At 43.4% G+C, this 23714-nt stretch overlaps 1 protein-coding gene across 1 annotated transcript in view; it reads left to right on the forward strand.

Annotated features, from left to right (window-relative positions):
- The window catches only part of LOC134500510 (PH and SEC7 domain-containing protein 1-like), a 78516-nt gene that overhangs the window by 27822 nt on the left and 26980 nt on the right, over positions 1-23714 (forward strand). The window contains exon 2 of the mRNA XM_063307844.1: positions 12446-12489. Within this exon, the coding sequence (XP_063163914.1) occupies positions 12446-12489 (44 nt within the window). The remainder of the gene's footprint in view (positions 1-12445; positions 12490-23714) is intronic.

A 23714-nucleotide genomic window follows, 5' to 3' on the forward strand; every position in this document is an offset into this window, starting at 1 on the left:
ATAAGGAATTATTTTTAAACAAGCAATGCGTAGAAGCGGAAGAAGACAATAGAATAGGAAGGACAAGAGACCTCTTCCAGAAAATTAGAAACATCGGAGGTAAATTCCAGGCAAAAATGGGCATGACCAAAAACAAAGATGGCAAGGACCTAACAGAAGAAGAAGAGATCAAGAAAAAGTGGCAAGAATATACGGAAGACCTGTATAGGAAGGATAACAATATCGGGGATAGCTTTGACGGTGTGGTCAGTGAGCTAGAGCCAGACCTCCTGAAGAGTGAGGTTGAATGGGCCTTAAGAAGCATTGCTAATAACAAGGCAGCAGGAGACAATGGCATCCCAGCTGAACTTTTCAAAATCTTGCAAGATGATGCTGTCGAGGTAATGCATGCTATATGTTAGCAAATTTGGAAAACACAAAAATGGCCATCAGATTGGAAAACATCAATTTATATCCCCATATCAAAACAGGGAAACACTAAAGAAAATTCAAAGTATTGAACAGTGGCACTCATTTCACATGCCAGTAAGGTAATGCTCAAGATCCTGCAAGGTAGACTTCAGCAGTTCATGGAGCGGGAATTGCCAGATGTACAAGCTGGGTTTAGAAAAGGCAGAGGAACTAGGGACCAAATTGCCAATATCCGCTGGATAATGGAAAAAGCCAGGGAGTTTCAGAAAAACATCTATTTCTGTTTTATTGACTATTCTAAAGCCTTTGACTGTGTGGACCATAACAAATTGTAGCAAGTTCTTAGCGGTATGGGGATACCAAGTCATCTTGTATGCCTCCTGAAGAATCTGCATAACGACCAAGTAGCAACAGTAAGAACAGACCACAGAACAATGGACTGGTTTAAGATTGGGAAAGGGGTACGGCAGGGCTGTATACTCTCACCCTACCTATTCAACTTGTACGCAGAACACATCATGCAACATGCTGGGCTTGAGGAATCCAAGGCTGGAGTTAAAATCGCTGGAAGAAACATTAACAATCTCAGATATGGGGATGATACCACTTTGATGGCTGAAAGCGAAGAGGAACTGAGGAGCCTTATGATGAAGGTGAAAGAAGAAAGTGCAAAAGCTGGCTTGCAGCTAAACCTCAAAAAAACCAAGATTATGGCAACCAGCTTGATTGATAACTGGCAAATAGAGGGAGAAAATGTAGAAGCAGTGAAAGACTTTGTATTTCTAGGTGCGAAGATTACTGCAGATGCTGACTGCAGTCAGGAAATCAGAAGACACTTAATCCTTGGGAGAGGAGCAATGACAAATCTCGATAAAATAGTTAAGAGCAGAGACATCACACTGACAACAAAGGTCCGCATAGTTAAAGCAATGTTGTTCCCCGTAGTAACATATGGCTGCGAGAGCTGGACCATAAGGTAGGCTGAGAGAAGGAAGATCGATGCTTTTGAACTGTGGTGTTGGAGGAAAATTCTGAGAGTGCCTTGGACTGCAAGAAGATCAAACCAGTCCATCCTCCAGGAAATCAAGCCAGACTGCTCACTTGAGGGAATGATATTAAAGGCAAAACTGAAATACTTTGGCCACATAATGAGAAGGCAGGACACCCTGGAGAAGATGCTGATGCTAGGGAGAGTGGAAGGCAAAAGGAAGAGGGGCCGACCAAGGGCAAGATGGATGGATGATATTCTAGAGGTGATGGACTCATCCCTGGGGGAGCTGGGGGTGTTGACGACTGACAGGAAGCTCTGGCGTGGGCTGGTCCATGAAGTCACGAAGAGTCGGAAGTGACTAAACAAATAAACAACAGTCTATACTCTCATGGCAAGCACCTAGAAATGAGAAGGATGACTGGTGCTTTCTGGTCTTTACAAATTTTTATAGAAGGTTTGTCTCTAATTTTTCAGAGTACATAAGACCACTTTCTCAGTTTTACAGAAAGGACATATGTTCAAATGGTCTACTCAAGAGCAGGTATTATTTCAGGACTTGAAAATCCTTTTCCCAGTCCCTGCTCAGACATCCAGACTTTTCTTGTCAGATACAGCATTAAGAGCTGTTCTACTCCAGGCATTGAAGGGGGGTCGGGGTGGGCAGGGATCGCAAGAGAGATATCTTGCCTTTCTGCATTTTATTTCAGATTTCTAAATTGCTTCTTCAAGGTGAAAGATAATGACATTTTAAATATAAAGTTGTTTACTATAAAAGCAGTGCTCCAGCAGTGGAGACATTTCTTGGAGGGAGCAATCCATCCAGTGAAAGTATGAAAAGATCACTAGAATTTGGACCAACTGCAGAAAGCACAATCCTTCACCCTCATCAGATTAGGTGGGCACAATTTTTCCCTTGTTTTTATTTTTATATCACTTATGTTCCTGGCTCAGAGAACAAACTCCGAAAAGCACTATGGTTTTGAGAGATAAATCAATATCGTAAGAAGTAAACAAAATCATACTTAATTTTTTAAAGAAAAGTAACCCAAAATATATGATTTACAGAAATATAAGCAGTGCTTTCCACAGAGTACAGACTAGTCTACTACTTAATGAAAAAGATTTTCAGCCGGTAAATCTTCTGGAAAACAGACTGAAATTATACAGGACTTCCTACTTGCATAAAGAAATAAAAATAAGGGAAAATAAGGGTTATAACACATTCATGCAACAAAATGAATCAGAGGTCTACCACAGATTCCTGGCTAAAAACATCTATCTATTTTTTTTAAAAAATATTAAAGAAGTTTTTTACAAAGTTAAAAGGTAAATATGAAACAATATAGGAAAAAAGAAAGATAAAGAAAAAGGTGTTGAAAGCAAAAGAAAGCCAAGAAAGAAAACAAAAAATTAAAAGAAGCAACTTCCAATCTTCTTTAAAGCAGTTATAGACATACTTGAAATAGTTTCTCCCTTCCATATTACATAACATTCCCTTCTCCCCATATTCAGTCCTTATTAATTGGTAAATCCAGAAATTATCAATTCATTTTTATCCATTTTCAGCAAAAAGTCCATAAAGGATTTCCAGTCTTTTATAAAAGTAGTAGTAGTTTCCTCCCTAATCAAACAGATCAATTTAGCCATTTCTGCAAGTTCTGCCATTTTCACAATACCCCTCCGTTGTGGGTATTTCTGTATTCTTCCATCTTTGTGCATATAATAACCTCACTGCAGTTACCATATATAAAGCCAATCGTCCATGAATATTTTCTAATTGACTATCCATAAGTCCTAATAAGAAAAATTCTGGTTTCATCTGAATGTTGATTTTTAAAACTCTCTGCATCATCATACGTATTCATGTCCAATATGTTTTTGCTTTTTCCCAAGTCCACAATGCATGGTAAAATGTCCCTTTGTGCTTTTCACTTTTCCAACAATTGGAAGTATCCTTATACATCCTAGGTAATTTTTCTGGTGACATATACCAACAGTACATCATTTTATTAAAAAATTATCTTAAGTTATAAGATAATTTCAGTCCTTTCAGCCACATTCTTTCCCATTGATCCATCTATACAGTATATTATAACCAAAATTCTTAGCCCAGTTTATCATGCCCTCAACTTGTTCTTCTTCGATTTCAAATCTTAACAGAGGTTTATACATTTTAGCAATTACATACTCAACATTTGTACATAATTGCATTTCAAATTCCATAATACGTTGTTCTATACCTTTTCTATCCATGTTAAATCTCTCCTTTAATTGTGTGTATGAAAACCATTGAAAACTAAATCACTACAGTCAATTGTTCTCTTGACTTCATTTTAAGTTATCAATTTTCCTGTATTAGCAAGTCTTGATATCTTAACCATTTTGCTTTGCCTGCTGTTTCTGTTCTATAAAACACTTCTTGCGCTGAGGCCAGTTAAAGGTGTTTTCGGGCACAGCCTGGGTTTATATCTGTTCCATATCCTTAATATGGCATTTCTAACATAATGATTTTTGAAATCTATATGTCTTTATCATACCATAGAAAACCATGCCACCCAAACCTCAGGTTCTGCTCTTCTAATTGTAACATTCTCCTTTTTCTTAGCAATAGCCATTCTTTCATCCAAACCCAACAGCAGGAGGCAAAATACAATTTAAAGTCTGGGAGTCCTAATCCTCCTCTTTCCTTTGCATCCTGAAGAATGTTATACTTAACCCTTGGTTTCTTGCTCTGCTTTATAAATCTGGATATATCTTTTTGCCATCATTTGAAAGGTGCATCATTTCTCAAAATAGATATTGTCTGAAATAAAAACATCATCCATTCATTTTTACCACAGAAATTCTTCCAAGCAGTGATAATCGTACTTTTTCCCGCCTTCTTAATTTCACTCTATACTTTACCTTCATATCTTCATACCTTCACCTCCATATCTTAACACAGTTATTTTGAAATAACATACAATTCATATTAGTCATAGTCACCCAGATACTTCACTTTTTTCTCAACCTGAAACCCAGATTTAACAGACAATTCTTTTTGGTCTTCTGTCCTCATATTCTTTGTCAACATTGGTTTTATTTAATTTTAAAACGATCCAGAGCACCAAACATCTACTTATTCCACATAAATAAACAGAGCTCTTGAAATAGTTCCATTTACCTGAACATAAAAACATAAACTGGATCAGACCCCTGGCCCATTGACTCCAGTCTGTTCTTAAAGTGGCCAACCAACTGCACAAGGAAGTCCACTGTCACACTGCAATCAAGGCTAATAGCCATTGATCCCCATGACTTCCATGAATTGCTGCCATCCTTTTTGAAGCCAACCAAGCTGGTAATCAGCACCACATCTTTTAGTAGTGAATTTAAAACTTAGATTATGTTGTGCATTGTGTAAAAAAAATTTTTTTTGTCGTGATTTTTAATTAAATTGGGTGATCTCTGGTTCTAGTATTTTCGGAAGGGGAAAACAGCTTCTCCTTGTCCACTTTATTGATGACATGCGTAATTCTTTAGACCTCAATCATGTCACCTCTCATTTGCCTCCTTTATACACTAAAAAGTGCCAAATGTTGCAACCTTACTTCATACGAAAGCTGCTCTAGTCCCTTGATCATCTTGGTTGCCCTCCTCTGAACCTTCTCTCCACTTTATCCCTTTTGAGGTGCAGCAACCAGAACTACAAACAGTATTCCAGATGCAGTTGCACCATTGATTAATCTAATTACATTATAATGTTAGGAAGCCAGTTTGTTGTGGGTATTAGGCTAGAAATTGGGAGACCGTGTGTTCTAGTCCTACCTTCAGCACAAAGCCAGTTGGATGACTTTGGGCCAGTCAATCCTCCAAGCCCTAGGAAGAAGGGAATGGCAAACCATTTCCAAAATCTTGCCAAGAAAACTGCAGGGACTTGTCCAGGCAGTCACCAGTAGTCAACACTGATTTTAAGGAATATATGCACAGGTGGTCCTCGACTTACAATGGCAATTGGGACTGGAATTTTGATCACTAGGCGATGCAGTTTTAAAGCACAGCCGCATCACTTAGTGATGGCAATCCCTGCAGTCCCGATTGCCACTGATAACTGAATCCAACAGTCTGGGGGAGGGTCAGGGAGGGTGTGCAAGAGGTGCGGCGTGAGGAGGGTGTGTGAGGGTGCTAGGGGTTCCACAAGAGGTGCATGGCTTGGGTACTAGGGGATGTGTGGAGAGGTGCCGTGTAGGTCAGGGAGGGTGTGTGGGGGTGCACGAGGGCATGGGGAAAATGCGAGTGGGTGTGTGAGAGGCACCACATGGCGAGGGTGCAGAGGAGGGTGCAGCATAAGCGTGGAGTGGTTAGGCAAGGGTGCGCAGGTGGGGGAGATTTACCTCAGTGACTTGCAATCTTCCCTGCTGGCTTCCCCTTTGATTTTCTGGGGAAGCCAGCATGGAAGGCTGCAAATGGCGATCACGTGATAGCGGGGCGCTTGGCAACTGGTTGTAAGTGCGAATGGGTTGCCAAGCATCCAGATTGGGATCACATGACCACAGGGGTGCTGGGATGGCTGGAACTCTGAGGACTGGTTGTAACCATTCATTCAGTGCCGTTGTAACTTCAAACAGTTGCTGAATGAATGGCTTTAAGTTGAAGTATATGTATATGTGTAGGGTGTGTGTGTGTGTGTGCGTTTGGGGGGGGGGACTGGATACAGATACAGGTTCAAGAGCAGAACTATCATCAGCTACCTTCTTTACATAGATGACATCAAGCTGCATGCTAAGAGCGAACGAGACATCGATTCGCTGATCCACCTAACATGGATCTGAAGTGAGAAAAAGAGAGGAAGCTGCTCTGGAATGTAGAAATAAAATTCAAAAAGATCTCCATAGATCTTGAAAGAAACAGAATTATATTTACTAGATACAAATGCAAAGTTCTTCATTTAGGAAAAATAAATCAATTGCTTACCATGAAAGAGAATTGCATAATGAGTATGTATGTATATATGTATGTTTTATAAACATAGGACCGAGTCAAGGACAGTAGATTGACTTACTTTCTCACTTCTTTGCAATGCATAAATAGAAAAGAACTTTATCCAAATTTCTTATGTCTGGAGTTTCATTGTCATCCTGCACAAGATTCATTTTCATGCCCTCCTGATCAAGCTCACCATGCTTCAATCAGATGCATTCCTCTCATTCTTGGAAGATGTAACCCATCTCCTGCCAGCAGTCTTTGACCCCAAAAATGCAGACTGTTGCCTCAAAAATTAAATATTTAATGTTGTTACTATTTCCCTTGCCAACTGTTCTCCGAGAGTATATTGTAGTATTTCCTTTCTATGATTGGAAGGATGGATAAAAATACCATCCGAACCCTTGGATTCTTGACTTTACTTCCAAGAACTTTGCACTCCAAAATGATATGGCTGTCACTGTTATTTGTACTATTATTTGTCCATATGTAGATGAGGAAGAAATGATAACTGAAAGGAAGAGAGAGATTAAAGACAGAAATTAAATTAAGTTGGCACTTGGTATGCTTGCCTATTCTAAGTTGTCACTGGGGACAATGTTTTAGGGCCTTTTTAGGCTGGTTTTTTTTTTCTTCCATTGGTATGTTTTGTGGCAGACAAATTATGGTACAAAAAATAGGTACGGAAAGCTTACATCTTGTAGCTGACCTGCTTAGGATGCAGTTCGTCTGGAAACCAGTGAAGATGGAAGAAGCAATTCAGTGGTGATTATGGTGCCTACTTGGTGGTCACAGCAGAAACAGATGGAAGGCCTAGTTTTGGCAGAGTTTAGCAGTGGTTGATAACTCAGTCTGTGGACAGAGAGAAAACAGGCCACTAATGGCTTGCTTGGAGAGTTCATTACTTCAAGCAGAGGGAGGTCAGCTTTGGTGTGTTAGGAGATAGAGGGGCCTGGAAGGCCAACAGGTTGCTTTAGGATTGGAAGCAGAGGCCTGAGCATCCAGCTGAAAGCATTCCAAATTATTAGCAGTAGTAAGAAGGGTGGCATTAGTGAACCAAGTTGTGGAGGCCTGTCTGATCAATTCAGTGAGACGTGGGACTAGTGTGTCTGGTCAAAGCCTGCCAGAGGGTGAGTTCTGCTTGGAGCCTGCTTGGTGGCCGAGGAAGAGAGACACAATACTGTGGTTGGTCTGGTGACAACCACAGACTATCTGGAATGTTTAATACTTTAGGCGGGAGAACTGAATTTGTACTGTTTTCTCCTATGTAAAAGATGTGAAACAGCAGATGGGAGATTTTTTTCCTCAGCCAGGAGCCTAATGAGAGGAGGCTCATAGGGAGTTGAGGAAGGGAACAAAAAAAATTTTCTTTTGAGGATTTGGGGTAAATTGGTGGAATTTTGTGTTGTAGAATACTGGGTAATTAAGTTTGGACTTAACAGATTGGTTGGGTGGCCGTGTCAGGAATAGGCTAGCAGTTGGAAGCAGGAGTGAGTGCTGTAATTAGAGGTTGTTCAATAAATGCTGGTTGCAGAATCTGAGGTTGTGAATATTAATATTAGTTTGTGCTAAGTGGTTCTGTGGTTTGATGGCATTGGAGAGTATGAGAATAACTGCAGGTAGCTGGTTGTTGGGGGCCAGCACCTGTTGCGGAAAAAGGCAGCATGATCTCAGTTGTGATGGGCCAAGAGAGATATAGTGTCAGGCAGACTGTTCCAAAAGAAAGGAAATTAGCAATTTGATGTTGATATCTATGTCCAGCCTGGTAATCCCAGAACTGAGTCTTGGTGATTGGATTGTTGGTGACCTTGGGCTCAAGTTATTCCTGATTAAAGCTAGATTTGCTCATAATAACACTAGGCTCTTTCATGACTTGGTTGTGTTACAAGACCTGGTTAGGTAAAGGTAATATTCTTGGAAATATGCTTCTGGGCCCAAGGCCAGGAAGGTGTCACTGATATTTAGGTATAATGTGTTTGTGATCAGGGGCACCATTCCTAAGACAGCAGAATATTAAATTGGGCTATATGAACAAGCTGAATATCCTTCCAGTGTACCAAATGCTATGCTGCCCAGTTGGTTTTCTTTCCAGGGTCAATGTCTCTGGATGATGTTGGAGAACCCAAGTCTTCTCATCTGAGTGACAGCCATCTCCATAACTTGGAGGTCAAGTCTGGAGTTCACTGCCTCCTTGACAACCATGGGCTAGTCCCAGGTAATCTCTGCCCAACACATGCAGGCAGTCAAATGCTGGACCTGATGTTTGCTTAAAAGAAGTTGTGTGGTGATTTGAATATAAAGGGCATTACATCTAATCCATTGCTGTGGTCAGAGCATTTCCTGGTCCAGCTAAAAATAAGGGCCACCTGAGATCTCTGCAGACAATGTCCATTAGGAAAAGTCAGTCCAGGTATCTGATGCTTCCAGAGGGTTGCCTTTGGGTGCTTTAGGAGTTTTCAGTATTAAGCATTTCTGGCAATTGGAGGCTACCTGGGCAAAACTGCCCATGGGGCCTCTTTCTGTCTACTGATCCCAGGGTGCCCTTTGATTTACTGAGGAACTCCAGGAGATGGAGCACCAGAAACACCACCTAGAGCACTCATGGGGAAAGACCAAAAGTGAACCCAAGCCAATACAGATACAAGCTCCCAATAGCTATAAGAGAGATGAAAAGTCACTACTTCTCTTTTATTGCATTGGTGGCTGCTGGCTGGCTACCTTGTTTAGGGTAATAAGTTCTCTCTTAGGGAAGGATGATCAGGAAGAGTTCCCATTGGGTAGCTGTGATTGGTTTTGCTCAGCATTTTGCTGACAATTCACTCTGATTTATTGAAGCCTGGAGTTCTGGGCAGAGTCTGAAGTGGTGACAGGGGTATTGTCTAGTTTTGTTACCTGGTGTTCTTTTTGACTTTGTTCTCTGAGGAAGTGAATAAGGTGCTCTTTAATGCTTGCCACTTACTGGCTTGAGCCATGACCTCTCATGTCCAACATAGGGTTGAAGGAGATCTGATTATCTAGAACCAAGAGGATATTATCGCGTCTCTTCTGGAGGGGGTGAAGTTGGCATCTTGAAAGAGGTGGTGGTACACCCCACCCCTGAAAAGTCAGTCCCTGGACCCAGCATTGTTTTATAACAATCACCAAGTCTCCAACCTTCCATTTTTAAGGAAAGTTGTTAAGCACATGGTGTGGGTTCAGCTGCAGAGCATCCTAGAGGAACTAGATTATCTGGACTCTTTTCAGTCAGAGTTTGGGCATGGGCATGGGATGAGACAGCATTGGTTACTCTAGATGATGGCCCTTGTTAGCACCTTGATGAGGATAGGGTACCCTTCTTGGTCCTGTTAGACCTCATGGCAGCTATTGATACTGTCAATTGTGGCATACCTTTAGGCTATCTGCAGTAGCTGGTGTTTGGGAGCACTATTCTGCAGAACAAAACATTCCAGTCTCAGTGGGTCTCCTGTGGGGCCAGAGTGTTCAGTCCTCTCCCACTTACTGTTTGATTTTTATATGAAGGCACTGGGAGAAGTCATCCAGTGGTTTAATGAGTATTATAATCAGTAGCCAAATATTAATATTAATATTGCAAGATGGCGTTAAGTGTTTGTCTATCATGGTTCTCTGATAGCTTCATTATTGCCTTTTGGGGTAGCACTGGTCTGAGGAAGTGGTCAATGATTTGGCGGTCTTCCTGGACTTGTGGCTACTGCTGGATAGGCAAGTGGATGCTATGTCTACGAGAATCTACCACAAGATGTGGTACTGGCTACCAGCTTGGCTTACTTCAAAAAAAAAAGTGGGGGTTGGATTAATTCATGGAAGCCATGGGGATCACTGGCTATTAGTCTTGATAGCAGTGTGACTGCCTTTGAAGGCCATATTTTATGAAACCAGTGGGCTTCCTTGTGCAGTTGGTTGGCACCTGTGAGAGCAGACTGCTGAACTAGATGGGCCAGGGGTCCAATCCAGCAGAGCGCTCTAATGTTATTTGCCCAGGTTCGGCTGGTGCTAGTTGAGGATCTGACTACATGGACTCATGCTGTTATCACCATGTGGTTAGACATCTGCAGTGTGCTTTCTATGGAGCTGCCCTTGAAGACTACTAGGAAACTACAACTGATCCAAAATGCAACCTCTGACCATTACTAATCAGTATGCTCATTTAACTACATACAGATGCAGGTACATCTTGCAGACAGGATTTGTTCTTTTCCATATACCAGCCTTCTTAAGCCTGAAGCCTTTCAAATGTTTTGGAGTACAAGTCTTATTATTTCCCAGAATTGCAATTAAAAATCTGGAGAATCCTCAAACTTTTTCATGATGATAATATAGAAAATATTCCAGCTAGTCCCTTTTGTCCCAGACTGGGATTTGAACGATTAAATTGAATGAGTCTGCTAAGAGCACCATATAAACCCTTGGTGAGCTGGCAGCACAAGGTGAGCTGTCTGTCTTGGCAAGATTCAGCCCACTCTTTGGGTTCTTCTGATTGATTGATTGATTATGTGCCATCAAGTCATTTTCACCTCTTAGTGAACACATAGATTTTCTCCATGATGATCTATCCTTAACCTGGTATTTCGGGTGTTCTAATTCATTGACACTATAACTGAGTCCATCCACCTTGCTGCTGGTTATCCTCTTCTTTGGATTCTTCTAGGGATATTGAGGGTCCACCCCAAATGAAGTAAAGTGGGTGGGAGCCTAAGGATGTGCCTTCTTGGTTGCTGCCTCCTATCTTGGGAACACTTTGTCTCCTGAGGTTTGGAATACCCCTAACTTCCTGAGTTTTAGGAAGGCCCTTAAGGCCTGGCTATTCCACAGACTATTTGGACATTAATGATGACAGAGCTGTCTTTAGTTAGTTTTGATTTTTGATTTTCTTTTATAGGTCAGTGTGATTTTGTAGTATTATTGTAAATAGTCTTGAGTCCAAGGAAGTAGGTGGCATATAAAACCTTGTATAAATAAATTCAGGGATGCAACGATCAAATGAGAAGCAGCGTCTTAGCTGAAGAGTTTGTGGTGATGAAGGTACCTGGGAGGCTATTGCTTCCTATTTTTTTTCCCTATCATTTGAAAATTAAAATAAAAATCCAAGTGACCTTATTGGCCTTGAATTCTGTTTGATCCATCCATTAAGGAGGGAGGGGTTATGAAAATTTTAAAAGTCAAATTGGACTACCTGGAGCCTGCTTGTTTTGTACCTGCAGTAGGGAGATAGTTAATCCTCTGTTCCACAACTGACTAAGGTTGAATAGTGGGATAATTGGTTTAATCCAGAACTAACAAGCCCTCTCTGACCCAACTATTGACCAATTTGGCAATCACATGATCCACTAACATTCAACAAAGCGTGTTGTATGAGAAGGGTTCTTACGTGTTGCCTTTTAAAGAGAGGAGCCACTCCAATATTTTGTCTGGACCCTACAGAAAACTGGAGCTGATCCAGGGTAAAGAATTCATGAAGCTTCTGCCAGTTAACTCTGCTGAATGACTAGGACTATAGAAATCCAGAGAATTGCTAGATAGCAACATGGAAATAAAAAAATCTAAATCAGATCTGTTAGTCCTGGAGCAGGGCTCCCCACAATCTTCAGCTTATTGAATCCTTTATGAAGTTTCAGATTGTTCATTGACCCCCAAACATTTATTATATGAAAATAATTTAATAAATACTACTTTAATAGTACTACTACTACTACTACTAATAATAGAGACAACTCAAGGCTGCTCTCTATGGTGGCTGACCATCCAACCCTGGGTAACACTGTCTCACCACTAGCCACTTTCAGGACTAGAGACTGGCATGGAGATCCGCAGAGGCCCCAAAAGATTAATTGACCCCAATTGACCTTCCATCATTTATCAACCCACTATTGACCCCCAGACATTTATCGACCCCTTGGATAGTCCTGTTGACCCTTTGGGGAACCCTGCCCTAGAGTAATTTAAATTCTAGCATTATAGGAACATGGGGAGAAAAATAACATTTACTGTATCCATTGTACTGGAAACACTGTCATTATATAACCCCTAATAACATAAATAATTTTATTTCTTTTACCTCTGCAGGCTGTATATAGTTCTATCAAGAATGAAAAGCTACAGTGGGCCATGTGAGTACCCCTATTTAATCTCAATAGTAAAAACTGCATTCCTTTTCTTAGAATAATTTTTTAATCTTGCCCTTTCCTTTGAGATGTATTTTATTATTTCTTCCTGTTTATTTTCAACATAAATCCAAGATGCCTCACAATGAAAATAAAATGTGCTGCTGTCTGCTTTACATCTTGTTCTAGACCCCTGCTCCAGTTTGTTGTAATTTTGAAGTGGATCATAGCCAAATGTATGGGGGAAGTAGCCATCTTTTTTAGTGGATATAGCCAAATGGAGAAGCCACGTGTGAAAAACTAAGTATACCTTATGATTCAATAGCTTGTAGAACCACATTTAGCAGCAATAACTTGAAGTAATCGTTTTCTGTATGACTTTATCAGTCTCTCACATTGTTGTGGAGGAATTTTGGCCCACTCTTCTTTACAACATTGCTTCAGTTCATTGAGGTTTACGGCATTTGTTTATGCAACTATTAAGGTCCTGCCGCAGCATTTCAATTGGGTTGAGGTCTGGACTTTGACTGGGCCATTACAACACCCTGATTCTTCTCTTTTTCAGCCATTCCATTGTAGATTTGCTGGTGTGCTTGGGATCATTGTCCTGTTGCATGACCCAGTTTTGGCCAAGCTTTAGCTGTTGGACAGATGGCCTCACATTTAACTCTAGCATACTTTGGTATACAGAGGAGTTCATGGTCGACTCAATGGCTGCAAGGTGCCCAAGTCCTGTGGCTGTAAAACAAGCCCAAATCATCACACCTCCACCACCATGCTTGACAGTTGGTATGAGATGTTTGTGCTGATGCTGTGTTTGATTTTCGCCAAACTTGGCGCTGTGCAGTATAGCCAAACATCTCCACTTTGGTCTCGTCTGTCCAAAGGACATTGTTCCAGAAGTCTTGCGATTTGTTCAGATGCAACTTTGCAAACCCAAGCCGTGCTGCCATGTTCTTTTTAGAGAGAAGGCGTTTTCTCCTGGCAACCCTTCCAAACTGTACAATATATGTACAGTCTTTTTCTAATTGTACTGTCATGAACTTTAGCATTTAACATGCTAACTGAGGCCGGTAGAATCTGAGATGTAACTCCTGGATTTTTTGCAATTTCTCTGAGCATTGCATGGTCTGACCTTGGGGTGAATTTGCTGGGACGTCCACTCCTGGGAAGATTGGCAACTGTCTTGAATGTTTCCCACTTGTGAATAATCTTCCTCACTATAGAATGATGGACTTTAAATTGTTTGGAAATGGCCTTATAACCCTTCCCAGATTGATGGGCAGCAACAATTGCTTCTCTAAGATTGCTGCTGATGTCTTTGCTCTTTGGCATTGTGTTAACACACACCTGAATGCTCGAGACCAGCAAACTCCTAAAACTTCAGCTTTTTTAGAGGTGGTCACACTTGATGATGATCAGTAATCGAGGGCATTTGATTAGCAGCATCTGGCTGCTACCTAGCCTCTTAATACCTATGGAAGCAGTAAGGGTGTACTTAGTTTTTCACACATGGCTTCTCCATTTTGGCTTTATTTTTGTAAAATGAATAATGACATGGTGTAATATGTCATGTGTTGTTCATCTGAGGTTGTATTTACCTAATTTTAAGACCTGCTAAGGACCAGATGATTTTTATTATGTCCTGATACGTAAAACCATAGAACTCAAAGAGGCTGTACTTTCTTTTTCACATGACTGTACGTAGCAAAACTCCTTTCTAAAATTCCAATAATACTTATTTTGTGGCAGAATTTCAACTGCATAAATCTGAATCATGACTAGATGGCAGCAAGAGGTACAAGAAAACTCTAGTTCTTTGTTGCTGTTTTGTATCAATATGCCAATAATTGGACACATCGGTAATGATTTTGGAAGAGATATGTGGATGTACCCCCAGTTTAACTAGTCACTTTCACATACCCAAACCCTGGGAACATTCATGTAGAGACTGCACCTGGGTTTCGCAAATTTGGGTAGCCAGTACATTGCATTCAGGTGAGATAAATCCTTTGTTGCCAACTAGTGGTTGTTAGATTAGTAGGTCAACACTCCTTTGGGGGGGAAAATTGATTGGACAGAGCACCCAGACTATACAAACACTGCCCCAGCACACATTCTATATAGTGATTGGTGGTGGTTGAAACATTTGTGTCTCAACCAAGAAAATGATCAATGATTTCCCATATATTTCCCAGACCTGTCCCGACCCTGCTGGCTTTTTGTAAGACCCTGGAGACGTGATTTTGCCAACAAGCATGGGTCATGGGAGTGTGATGGAACTGGTGCAGTGGCTGTAGTGATTGTTTTGATGAATGGCATTATGGGCTGTTAGTTTTATGTATTTGATGATATTTTTAATGTGTGTGTGTACATGCGTGTATGTAGTTTTTAAACTGTTGTATTTTTTGTTGTTATTTTTATATTTGTTTTAATTATTTCTAAGCCATCCTGAGTCATTTTATTTTTATTTATTTATAAATTTATTCACCACCCATCTCCACCTCATGGGGGACTCTGGGCGGTTTTCAATAAAATGCAGTTAAAATTTATAACCATTTCAATATAGCAAAACAATAAAATAAGAATACAATAAAATCTAAGTGGCAAGAGATTTTAATCAGTCAGTGAAAGTAACAGGTCCCTCACAATCACTTAGGGTGCTAGCCATCCCCAGGTATAACTATTCCCCCTCCCATTCCAAGCCTGCTGACAAAACCAGGTCTTTAGTCTTTTTCGGAAGTCCGGGAGCTGGGGGAAGGATGTTCCAAAGGGTGGGAGCTACAGCAGAGAAGGCACTCTGAGACCCCGCTAAATGGAATTCTTTTACAGATGGGATCCATAACATGCCCTCCCTGCATGACTGGGTGGGGCGGGTCAATGTAATAGGGATGAGACGGTCCCTCAGATATCCTGGTCCCATGCCATGTAGGGCTTTAAAGGTGATAACCAACACCTTGAATTGGACCCGGAAGCAAACTGGGACCCAGTGCAGCTCACGCAACAAAGGTGTTATGTGTGCAAATGTTGGAATGCCCAAGATTGTCTGCACGGCTGCATTCTGAACCAACTGAAGCTTCCGAATACTCTTCAAGGGTAGCCCCATGTAGAGCGCATTACAGTAGTCTATATGGGAGATGACCAGGGCATGAGTGACTGTTTGAAGGGCCTCTCGGTCCAGGAAAGGGCGTAACTGGCGCACAACATGGAGTTGAGCAAAAGCCCTCCTGGCCACGACTGCCACCTGCTCTTCGAGCAGGAGTTGTGAGTCCAAGAGGACCCCCAAGTTATGCACCGGGACTGTCTGGGGCAGTGCAACCCCATCCAGCACTAAAGATGACAATTTCCTGGCACCCAAGGTGCCATTAATCCACAGCCATTCCATCTTACTAGGGTTCAGTCGAAGCCTGTTGCTCCCCATCCAGGCCCCCACAGCCCCCAGGCACTCAGAAAGGGTGGTCACAGCATCACTTACTTCACCTGGGATGGAGATATACAATTGAGTATCATCAGCATACTGATGATACTTCATCCCATGGTGACGGATGATCTCACCCAGCAGTTTCAAGTAGATATTGAAAAGGAGAGGGGAGAGTACTGATCCCCGCAGCACCCCACAAAGAAGGGGCCGTGGGGCCGACCTCCCCTATCACCACTGACTGGGACCAGCCCTGGAGGAAGGAGGTGAACCAGCGCAGAACTACGCTGCCCACCCCCAACTCCCTGAGTCGACCCAAAAGGATACCATGGTCAATGGTATCGAAAGCGCTGAGAGGTCAAGAAGAGCTAGGATGAATGCACTCCCTCTATCCCGCTCCCACCAGAGATTGTCCATACGTGTGACCAATGCCGTTTCCATCCCATAACCGGACCTGAAACCTGACTGAAAGGGGTCTAGATAATCCGTTTCCTCCAGGATCCTCTGGAGCTGCAGTGCCACCACTTCCTCAACCACTTTCCCCAAAAAGGGGAGGTGGGAGACTGGGCGAAAGTTGTCCAATACGCTAGGGTCCAGCAATGGTTTCTTGAGGAGGGGACACACCGGTGCCTCCTTGAAGGCTGCGGGAAATACCCCCTCTCTCAAGGAAGTATTTACCATCGCTTGGACCCAACCAGCCTTCACTAGCCAGGAGGGGCATGGGTCTAGTTGACAAGTGGTGGCATTTACAATCCAGAGGATCCTGTCCACTCCCTCGGGCTCAACAGGCTCAAACCATTCCCAGATAACAGAATAGGAGCATTCCCCAGGCATTTCTCCAGACACTGCCTCATGCTCAGAGTCCAACCTGGAACGGATCTGAGCGATTTTATCCTGCAGATGACCAGAAAACTCCTCAGCTCGGCCCTGTAGATGGATCTCTGGATCCTATTTCCCCAAAATGGAACGGGTAATCTTAAGCAGGGCAGCTGGGTAGCATTCTGCAGATGCAATAAGAGCGGAGAAATACTGACATTTCGCCGCTCTTACCACCACAAGGTAGGCCGTAATAGTGGCTCTAGCTTGTGTTTGGTCAGGTTCGATCTTTGTCTTCCTCCAGCGGTGCTCTAGGCGTCTCTTAATCCTCTTCAGAACCCTGAGCTCCTCCGTAAACCACGAGGAGTATCAGGTTCGATGGGATGAGAGAGGCCACACAGGCACGATCTTGTCCAAGGCCCTATCTGTTTTCCTATTCCAGGCCGCCGCCAGGGCCTCCGCTGGACCGTGCAGCAGATCCTCGGGTATAACCCTCAGCTCCCTCTGAAACCCTGACGGGTCCATTAGTCACCAGGGGGCAGGCCAATCGAATAGGTCCTGCTTCCCTGCAGAGGGGGTGGCATAGGAGAATCTCGGGCTCACCAGGGCGTGATCTGACCACGACAAAGGGGAGAGATGTACTTCTCCCCTCAGATCACACTGCCGTTGCTCCAACAAGAAAACTAAATCCGGGGTGAGGCCACTGTCCCAAGTTGGGTCTCGGATAATCTGAATCAGGTCCATGGCCGCCATGGTGGTCATGAACTCCCGAGCTGCCTCTGAGGCCCGCCCCAGGGATGGCAGGTTGAAGTCCCCCAGAACCATAAGCCTGGGGAACTCCACTGCCAACCCCGAGATGGCCTCCAGCAGCTCAGGCAGAGAGGTTGCTATGCAGCAGGGAGGCTGGTACACTAGCAACACTCCAAACTGTTCCCGAGAATCCAACTTGAAAAACAGGGTCTCAAACCCAGTCACTTGTGGAGCATGGCCCCTGAAAGCTACAAGGGATTCCCGGATGACAACAGCCACCCCTCCTCCCCTGCCCTGAGGTCTCGGCTGGTGCCATACTCGAAACCCGGCAAGGCACATCTCCGAAAGAGGAACACCTCCTTCCAGGCCCAGCCAGGTTTCAGTAATGCACACCATGTCAGCCCCCTCCTCCGTGATCAAGTCGCCGATGAGGGGGGCCTTGTTGTTAACGGACCTGGTGTTGCAGAGCAGTAGCCGAAGCCCAGGGCCTCCATGAGTCTGCTGACCAGGGTCTGGGTTTGAACACGGAGGGCCGGAACACGCCACTGGTAACAAACACCGGGGGCGTCTTCCCCATAGATGGCCCACCGTCCGGTTCCTGTCATAACATCCCTGACCCGTCACCACCTCAGTACTCTGTCCCGCCCTACAGTCCCCAGAGTATTGTCCATTAGCCACCAATCCTGGACTCCGAAGACCCCTGGTTAGAGATAAATATTCCTCCATCCAAACATACATTCACTCCCACCCTCACATTCACTCAATCACAATGTGATGGTGGGCCCTTTGAACACACCAGCTCCCGCTCTCGGCATTGTCAGGGCCTCAGCATCGCCTGTCCACTCATTCACTGGCCCCCCCCGGCTTCTCTCACTAGTCTGGAGGGGGCACACCAGCCACTACTCCTCGCCCCCCTGCCTCTCACTCAGGGGGCAAGTATGTCCATACAGTCCTCACCCAATAACCCGTACTTGTCATGAGTTCTGATGGTGAGCAGGAGGGGGCTGCTCCAGGGCAAAAATGCATGCATAGTTTAGAGACTTTGAGCTCTCATTCAAAGAGACACAGAACAGACCCGCCTTGACTTTTGGGGGTTTATCTGTCTGGGTTTTCTCACGCTTCTTCAGTTTGGTAGGATTTTCTGTCTACTATAGCAATAATAAAGCACTAGAGACTTCTTCCTCGTCTTGGCATGGTTCTTGCTTAGTCAGGACAGTACTCCCTCCCTGCCTCTCATGCCTGGAGGGGGTACCCCATACACCTGGAGGAATCTTCACAAGGCTAAAGATAACTGATGATAACTAAAAAGGTTGGGGTAGGGGAGATGGCCAGGGTTAAAACCCAGGGAATTCAGCTCTTAAAATTAGAATTCGTGCCTGCGGACCAGTTCTACAGAGCGCTAGATACTCGCTCAGTTCAATTATCCTGCGCTGTCGATGTAATTGTGCCCAATCTATCCGCGTCCGTTGCCGCTGGGTCCCATCGCACCCGAATCTCCCATGTTGCCAGCGTCCACTTCCATGCTGCCAGCTTCCATATCCCAGTGCCGCCGCACCGCTGGTATCCCCCGGGTACCATCGCTGCCGGGCCCTGTCGCCGCCAAATCTTCTGTGCTGCCGGCGTCCGCGTCCCATGTTTCCAGCGTCCGCGTCCCAGCACCAACGAGGCTCAGTGCAGTCTCCCCAGTTCCCTCGAGGGAAACCAAAACCAGTCCCAGCGGCTCCAACCGCCCCAGCTCCGAAAGCTTCCGGCTCCAGCTGCAGCCCTGGTCCCGGGTTGCTCCGGTACCGCGCCCCACCAGGACCCACTGACCTCCACCATTGCTCCTTCCAGGGGCCCCTTCCAATCCTACACCAGCCCCTTCCAATCCTACACCAACCCCCAACCTCAGCAGGCAGGCAGGCAGGTTAGGTTGAAAAACCTGAAAAATTGGAACCCGCACCGAAGAGCGTTCACTCCCGGCGTTCGCTCACAGCTGCCATCTTAGATCTCCGTATCTAAGTCTTTGACCTACAACCACAATAGGGACTAAAAAATTCATTGTTATGCAGCGCAGTCATTAAGTGAGGCATCATGTGCCTGCACCCAATTTTATGACATTTTTGCAGTGGCCATTAAGTGAATCATATGGTTGTTAAGTGAATCACGTGGTTCCCTATTGATTTTGCTTGTCAGAAGCTGACTGGGAAGGTCTCAAATGATGATCACATGACTCCAGGACCCTGCAACCATCGGAAATACATGCTGGTTACCAAGTGCCTGAATTTTGATTACATGACCATGGGGGTGCTGCAATGGTTGTACTGTAAGTGTGAGGATCGCTCACAAGTCACTTTATTCAGTACCGTCATAACTTCAAACGGTTGGTAAACAAATGTTCGTAAGTCAAGGACTACCTTATATGAGATGGGCAGCTATATAACTTCAATAGTTAAATAGTTAAATAAAGAAATGCAGTCCATCTGTACAGACAGCAGCACAGGAGGATCGTATTCCAGATGCATGGTAAAGGGTGGGCAACAGGAGTCCATCCCACCTGCAGGACAGGATAGGACAGGAGGAAAGCACAGCAAAAGTGACTACTGTATGTGGATGAGCCCACTGAGGACTGAATTGTCTAATGCAAGGGACTTTGTCAAGATTTCAATATAAGATGGATAGAAACAGGAATTGAAAATGTTTAGTGAAGAGTTTGATTTGCCTTAATAATGGCACTACATTTACATACATGTGTAAAAGCCAGTTAGGTCTAGTGGTTCAGGTTCCAGGCTAGAAACCAGGAGACTGTGAGTTCTAGTCCTGCCTTAGGCATGAAAGCCAGCTGGGTGACTTTGGGCCAGTCACTCTATCTCAGCCCACGACGTCAGGTTTGGGCAACAAGTCAGTCAATTCCTTTTGCAACCAATGGATCAACATTCGGTTGATCCAAAAGAGCAGACCCTGCACCTGGAGAAAAACACTAGGAAGAAAAAAAAAGGTTTACGTGCATGAGTAAATCTTTCTCTTTAGGTTTGGAAATAGTTCCCAAATATTGTGTCTCATTGTGGCTTGGAAGTTTTCCAAGATCAGCATGGGAAGTAGTAATTTCCCTCTGTATTTCTTGTGGAGATGTGAGAATTACTGTTGAAGTAGAGAACATTCAAAAAGCCAAACTGGGATTTCTTTAGATGAAAATGTGCAGATTATGTTACAATTTATGTTAAACAGATGAATCCTAAGAAATTTTAAAAACACTTGATCCGTGATATAGTTATTGCAGCCAGTCAGACTATAACTACAAGAAGGGTTGTAAAGAGAAGCACGGTATATTCTAGCAGCACTGAAACTATATTCAGCTAAGGTTCATGTGCAGTTACTGTTCGGTGTCCAGTTGGGGCCTTACATTTCCTTTACTCGTCTTGAAAGGGTCCAGTCTTAATTTTCCTAAGGGAATTCCAGGTACTCCTTTGCATTCCAAATGCAGTATTAAGCAGGGAGGCAGGGCTAACTAAAGTCAAGACAGGTGTATGGATTTGCATCATAGCATACTGATCAATTTGCATTTACTGGAGGATGCAATTGAGGGGTTACAACTCACAGGGTGAGATATGTGTGTTGGAAATATGGTAAGCGTCTTCCTCAAGATTTTTATTCTCTGAAGGCCCTGGCAATTAGTGTTTTGTCAGAAGGCAAATAGGAAGAAATCAAGTTAACCCCTGGGAGCCCTTTGTTGTTATTTTACATATCTAAATTACTCAGCACAGTAGCAGCAGCGCCCACAGTTTGTTTCTAGAACTTACCCCAACTATCTTGAGCAATTGGTTGATTAGTGGTTTAGCTGTTGTGCTGTTCTTTCCCTCTTGCTGAGTTTGGAGGTGGAGTTTTGTAAGTTGTTGGTTTTTTATCTCTGCTTGTAAATTCCAATCCAAGAGATATTATCTATCTGAACGGCAAAAGGGCTTGTAGTACTTACAGGAGAGGGCTGCTTATTAAATACCTATTGACTTTCTGCTATTTCATAGATTTGGATGAAAGCTGTGTCGCAGGCTGTGTATGCTGTCTCTTCTTCGTTTTCCCCATGTTGCAGATTTCCGGAAGATCTTGTAATGTGTAATGCTGAATACCTGTTGGGCTTAATTTAGAAATTATTAGTGAAGTATGACTCAGTATCTGAACAGGTTGAAGTTTGCATAATCAAATGGATGTAGAACTTGAATACAATAATAGAGGATCAGAATTTCAAGAAAAGAAGATTAAATTTATTCCAAATGTTATACTCAGAGAAAATTGGTGTAAGATAATTTGTGTTGTTTATTCGTTTAGTCACTTCCGACTCTTCGTGACTTCATGGACCAGCCCATGCCAGAGCTTCCTGTCGGTCGTCAACACCCCCTCCCGTGATGAAAATAACATCTCTTTTAGGCGTGTTGTCCAGTAGGTGCTGCAGATCCTCATAGAACTGCTCTACTTCAGCTTCTTCAGCATCTGTGGTTGGGGCGTATATTTGGATCACTGTGATGTTAGATGGCTTGCCCTGAATTCGAATTGAAATCATTCTATCGTTTTTTGGATTGTATCCAAGCACTGCTTTAGCCACTTTACTATTAATTATGAAGGCTATTCCATTTCTTCTGTGGTCCTCTTGTCCACAGTAGTAGATCTGGTGGTCATCTGATGTGAAGTGGCCCATTCCAGTCCATTTCAGTTCACTGACGCCCAGAATGTCTATCTTTAATCTTGACATCTCACCAATAACCACATCCAATTTGCCCTGGCTCATCGATCTTACATTCCAGGTTCCAACGGTGTGTTGATCCTTAGAACATCGGATTCGCCGTTCACCACAAGCACCGTCGGCCGCTAGCCGTCCTTTTGGCTTTGAGCTAGCTGCGTCATCACGTCTGGGGCTAGTTGAACTCATCCTCTGTTCCTCCCCAGTAGCATTTTGACCATCTTCCGACCTGGGGGTCTCATCTTCCGATGGTATACCGACATATCTCTGGTTGTACTGATCCATTTAGTTTTCACGGCAAGAATACTGGGGTGGGCTGCCATTACCTTCCCCAGGGATCGCATTTAGTCTGACCTCTCTGTCATGACCTTCCCGTCTTGAATGGCCCTTCACGGTTTAGCTCATGGCATCATTGAGGTGCTCAAGCTCCAGCACCACGACAAGGTAACGATCCTTTGCTGAAGGTAAGATAATTTACAGTTTACTAACTGTACCTGTCCTGGCTTAAGCAAAGAACACGCTGAAATGAGAATGTCTCTAGTGTTTATTAAACTGCTATAGTAGACAGAAAATCCTACCAAACTGAAGGAGCATGGGAAAACCCAGGCAGATAAACCCCCAAATTCAAGGTAGGTCTGTTCTGGGTTTCTTTGAATGACAGTTCAAAGCCTCTAAACTACGCATGTATTTTCCCCCCTGGATAGGGGCCCCCTCCTGCTCACCATACTCATACTCATAACAGTACCCCAGTCTTGATTTTTAACATGGAAAACTTATTTTCTTTTAAAAAAAAAAAAGCTGGAAATGTAACAAATGTTTTTCCATATGTGATGGCAATGCTGTAAAATCCAACAATTCTGGAAAATGGTTTATAGTAAATGGAACAAGAGAGCCAGTTTGGTATAGTGGTTAAGAAACTGGGAGACTGTGAACTCTAGTCCTGCCTTGGGCACAAAGCCAGCTGGATGACCTTGGGCCAGTCACTTTCAGCCCTAAGAAGGTGGCAATGGCAAACCACTTCTGAAAAATCTTGCCAAGAAAACTGCAGGGACTTATCCAGTCAGTCTCTGAGAATCAGACACGATTGAGTGGATTAAATTAGCTTTAGATATGTTAACCACTGCAAGAATCTTTTACTCCTTCTACTAGAAAGGATATATGACTCCCCCTTTGGAAAAATAATTAACTAAATTGTGAGAGCATGCTTTGAGGCACAGAAAACTTTGTATTTAAAAAGCAGCACTGATGTAGATTTAAAGTCTAACTGGAAACTGTTCTTGAACTGTAACTTTATATGTGGATTTGTACCACACCTGAAATTTGGATTATTTTATGTATAATGTCTACAGTTCAATTTTATAAAAAATTAGATACCAGGAAGATGGTGGTTCATTAGGAGACACGAGATCAGTCTCATCCTTACTGCAGAGAGTTTAATGGGGACCCCCAGCAATTGTCTTTCTTCATAGCTAATGTGGGAGCCTACATGGAAGAGTTTTTTTATTTAATTTTTTTGCCTCTGTGTGCATCATTTAT

The sequence above is a fragment of the Candoia aspera genome, chromosome 6 (assembly GCF_035149785.1).
Source record: "Candoia aspera isolate rCanAsp1 chromosome 6, rCanAsp1.hap2, whole genome shotgun sequence".
Taxonomy (NCBI): domain Eukaryota; kingdom Metazoa; phylum Chordata; class Lepidosauria; order Squamata; family Boidae; genus Candoia; species Candoia aspera.